Source organism: Aphanomyces invadans (genome assembly GCF_000520115.1).
Source record: "Aphanomyces invadans strain NJM9701 unplaced genomic scaffold supercont1.8, whole genome shotgun sequence".
Taxonomy (NCBI): Eukaryota; Oomycota; class Saprolegniomycetes; order Saprolegniales; family Verrucalvaceae; genus Aphanomyces; species Aphanomyces invadans.
In genome coordinates, this window is record NW_008580153.1 from 748,847 (window position 1) to 750,102 (window position 1,256).

Sequence of the window (1,256 nt, forward strand, 5' to 3'; positions counted from 1 at the left end):
GGTGTATTGAGTCTCCTGGTTACCTAGATTATTGAACCCATACTGCACGATCGTTTCGTTGTGGTGGACACCATGGCCAGCTTGACTGAGTCCGGCAACCGATTCGACAACTTTCCGTACGCATTATATGCCGTTGACGTGAAATTCCAACCCTCCCTCCGTCCATCCGGTCGATTCCTGGAGCAAAAACGTTACTTCAGTGGCAAGCATGGTCTCTACGGGTACAAGATTGAAGCTGCGGTCTCACCGAGGGGTCGTTGTGTGGCAATGTCAAGAGCCCACGCAAGATCCGTGCACGACCTCACCATCATGCATCAAAGACAAGCCACGCACATGGCCATGCTGGAAAAGACGCCGCATGAACTCGCACTGCCCGACCATGGAGAGTTGTCGACGCAGTTCCGGAACCATTGGGCCTGCCTTGCCGACATGGGGTACATTGGCATCAGCCATACGATCCGTGGGATCACGCCGAAGCGCCGCCCTGTGTCAGGAATCTTGGACGCATCTGACCTTGGACGTAATCGTTCAATTTCGTCGGATCGCGCGGTGGTAGAGAACTTTTTTGGACGTGTGTGCTCTCTTTGGAAAATCTCGTACGCTACGTTTTCGTGGTCAGAGAAGAGCTACGATTCCATCCAGCGGACAACGTTTGCGTTGACGAATTTTCATGTTTCCCTCATGCCTCTGCGTTATGAAGACGCGACGTTTTATGGGCAAGTCTTAGCGCGGTACGAACGAACGTCAAACGAAAGGAAGCTGAAACGTGCGGAGACGCAGCGAAGATACCGGCTGAGTCGGCAAGAAAGAGCTGCGATGGACTACAATCGTGCTTCTCGCACTTCCATGACTTTGACCAGAGATGACAGACAGTTCATCCATTTTATCTTCCTTTTGAGACGCAAGTTCATCATTTTCAAATCAACAATGCCTTGCTGCGTGGAAACTTGAACTTGTTGTTGGCATTGATGTCGATAATCGCATGCATACCACGCTTTCACCGTCGAAAAGACCTTACAAATTTTTCGAGAGGTAGGGACGCGATCACTACTTCGACAGCAGATACCAGCACGACGAGTGAACGACAATTCATTTGCTGTTGCAGGCCTGAATCGAGTTGCAGTAGCCAAGGTCAAGCACGATGAGGTCTGGGGACTGTAGTGACTGGCACATTAGTCAGATGTACCACCAACCAGCAGCATCATGCTGAATGAACACGACATCGTCGGTGGCGAAGTTCGGCCAGGCATTGTCTT

The 1,256-nt window shown here is 51.0% G+C and overlaps 1 protein-coding gene across 1 annotated transcript; it reads left to right on the forward strand.

Annotated features, from left to right (window-relative positions):
• Positions 1-333: 333 nt before the first annotated feature.
• On the forward strand, positions 334-796 carry H310_04964 (hypothetical protein; the record flags this gene model as incomplete). Its single annotated transcript, XM_008869543.1, has 3 exons — positions 334-520; positions 620-731; positions 781-796. 3 exons carry the CDS (start codon positions 334-336, stop codon positions 794-796), a joined length of 315 nt encoding a protein of 104 aa, XP_008867765.1.
• Positions 797-1,256: the final 460 nt, after the last annotated feature.